Source organism: Meleagris gallopavo, unplaced genomic scaffold (assembly GCF_000146605.3).
Source record: "Meleagris gallopavo isolate NT-WF06-2002-E0010 breed Aviagen turkey brand Nicholas breeding stock unplaced genomic scaffold, Turkey_5.1 ChrUn_random_7180001875055, whole genome shotgun sequence".
In the NCBI taxonomy this organism is placed as follows: domain Eukaryota; kingdom Metazoa; phylum Chordata; class Aves; order Galliformes; family Phasianidae; genus Meleagris; species Meleagris gallopavo.
In genome coordinates, this window is record NW_011139619.1 from 42,309 (window position 1) to 43,788 (window position 1,480).

Here is a 1,480-nt window from a genome sequence, read left to right on the forward strand (position 1 = left end):
CCCCCTGTCCCCTCAGCCTGCACCCACGCTGCCCCTCCTGGCCACCTCCTCAGGTCAGCGCATTTCCCGACGCCGTGGGACAGTGATGAGGAGGGGGGGACCCCGATGAGCCCCCCCGGCGTGGGGACAACGGCCTGCAGCTCTGGTGGTGGGGGGGGACGGCGCTGACTGCTATGGGGACAGCGGGGACAACTGTGGGGACAGCAGGGAGATCTATGGGGACAATATGGAAACCTATGGGGACAATATGGAGACCCTTGGGGACAATAAGAGAACCTATGGGGACAATAAGGAGACCTTTGGGGACAACAATGAGACCCTTGGGGACAATAAGGGAACCTATGGGGACAATAAGGAGACCTTTGGGGACAACAATGAGACCCTTGGGGACAATAAGGGAACCTACGGGGACAGCAGGGAGATGTTTGGGGACAACAGTGTGACCTATGGGGACAATATGGAAACCTATGGGGACAACATCATGACCTACGAGGATGTCACCGAGCCTTGTGGGGACAACAGCGCGACCCATGGGGACAACAGTGAGACCTGTGGGACGACACTGTGACCCATGGGGACAATGATATCTATGGGGACAACAGCGTGCCCTATGAGGATGTCACCGAGCCCTATGGGACAGCAGTGTGACCCGTGGGGACAATAAGGAGATGTATGGGGACATCGATGGGCCATATAGGAACAACATGGAGCCCTATGGGGACATTGATGGGCCCTATGGGGACATTGATGGGCCCTATAAGGACAACACTGAGCCCTATGTGGACAAGGTCCCAATTATGGGGACATGGATGGGCCCTATAGGAACAAACATGGAGCCCTATGGGGACATGGAGCCCTATGGGGCGGTGTGGGGCTGTGCTGTGGGGGAGAGGGGGGTCAATAAAGTTTTGATAGAAAACTGTGGGACCTGAGTGTGAGCATGCAATGGTGTGAGTGTGTGATGGTGTGAGTGTGAGTGTGAGCGTGCAGTGGTGCGAGTTTGTGATGGTGTGAGCGTGCGATGGTGTGAGCGTGAGTGTGCAATGGTGCGAGTGTGTGATGGTGTGAGTGCGAGTGTGCGAGGGTGCGAGGGTGCGAGGGTGTGATGGTGTGAATGTGATGGTGTGAGCGTGAGTGTGCAACGATGTGTGTGAGTGAGCGTGAGCCTGCAATGACTTCAGTGTGATGGTGTGAGTGTGCGCGTGCCCTGACGTGCTGCCGTGTGTCCGTGTGTCCGTGCGTCCCGCTGCAGCCGTGACACCGCCTGCGTGTCACATGGCGTCGTGACCTCTGACCTCTGCCCCCTCCCAGCTCTGCTGCCCCGTGTGGGCGTGGTCAGAAAAAGGAGGCGTGGCTTCTCCCTGGCCCCGCCCCTTCCCATCACGTCGATTTCCCCGTTGCCATGGCAACGGCTCACGGGGCGGTGTGCAACATCACGGCGTCGGCAGCAATCTGGGAGAAAAAGCGTAAAAACAGATAT

The 1,480-nt window shown here is 58.0% G+C and overlaps 1 protein-coding gene across 1 annotated transcript in view; it reads left to right on the forward strand.

Moving 5' to 3' along the window:
* LOC109364606 (telomerase Cajal body protein 1-like) overlaps window positions 1–919 on the forward strand; it is a 2,939-nt gene extending 2,020 nt beyond the window's left edge. The window contains exon 3 of the mRNA XM_019611246.2: window positions 17–919. Coding sequence (XP_019466791.1) covers window positions 17–168 — 152 coding nt within the window. The 3' untranslated portion in view covers window positions 169–919. The remainder of the gene's footprint in view (window positions 1–16) is intronic.
* The last annotated feature ends 561 nt before the right edge of the window (window positions 920–1,480 follow it).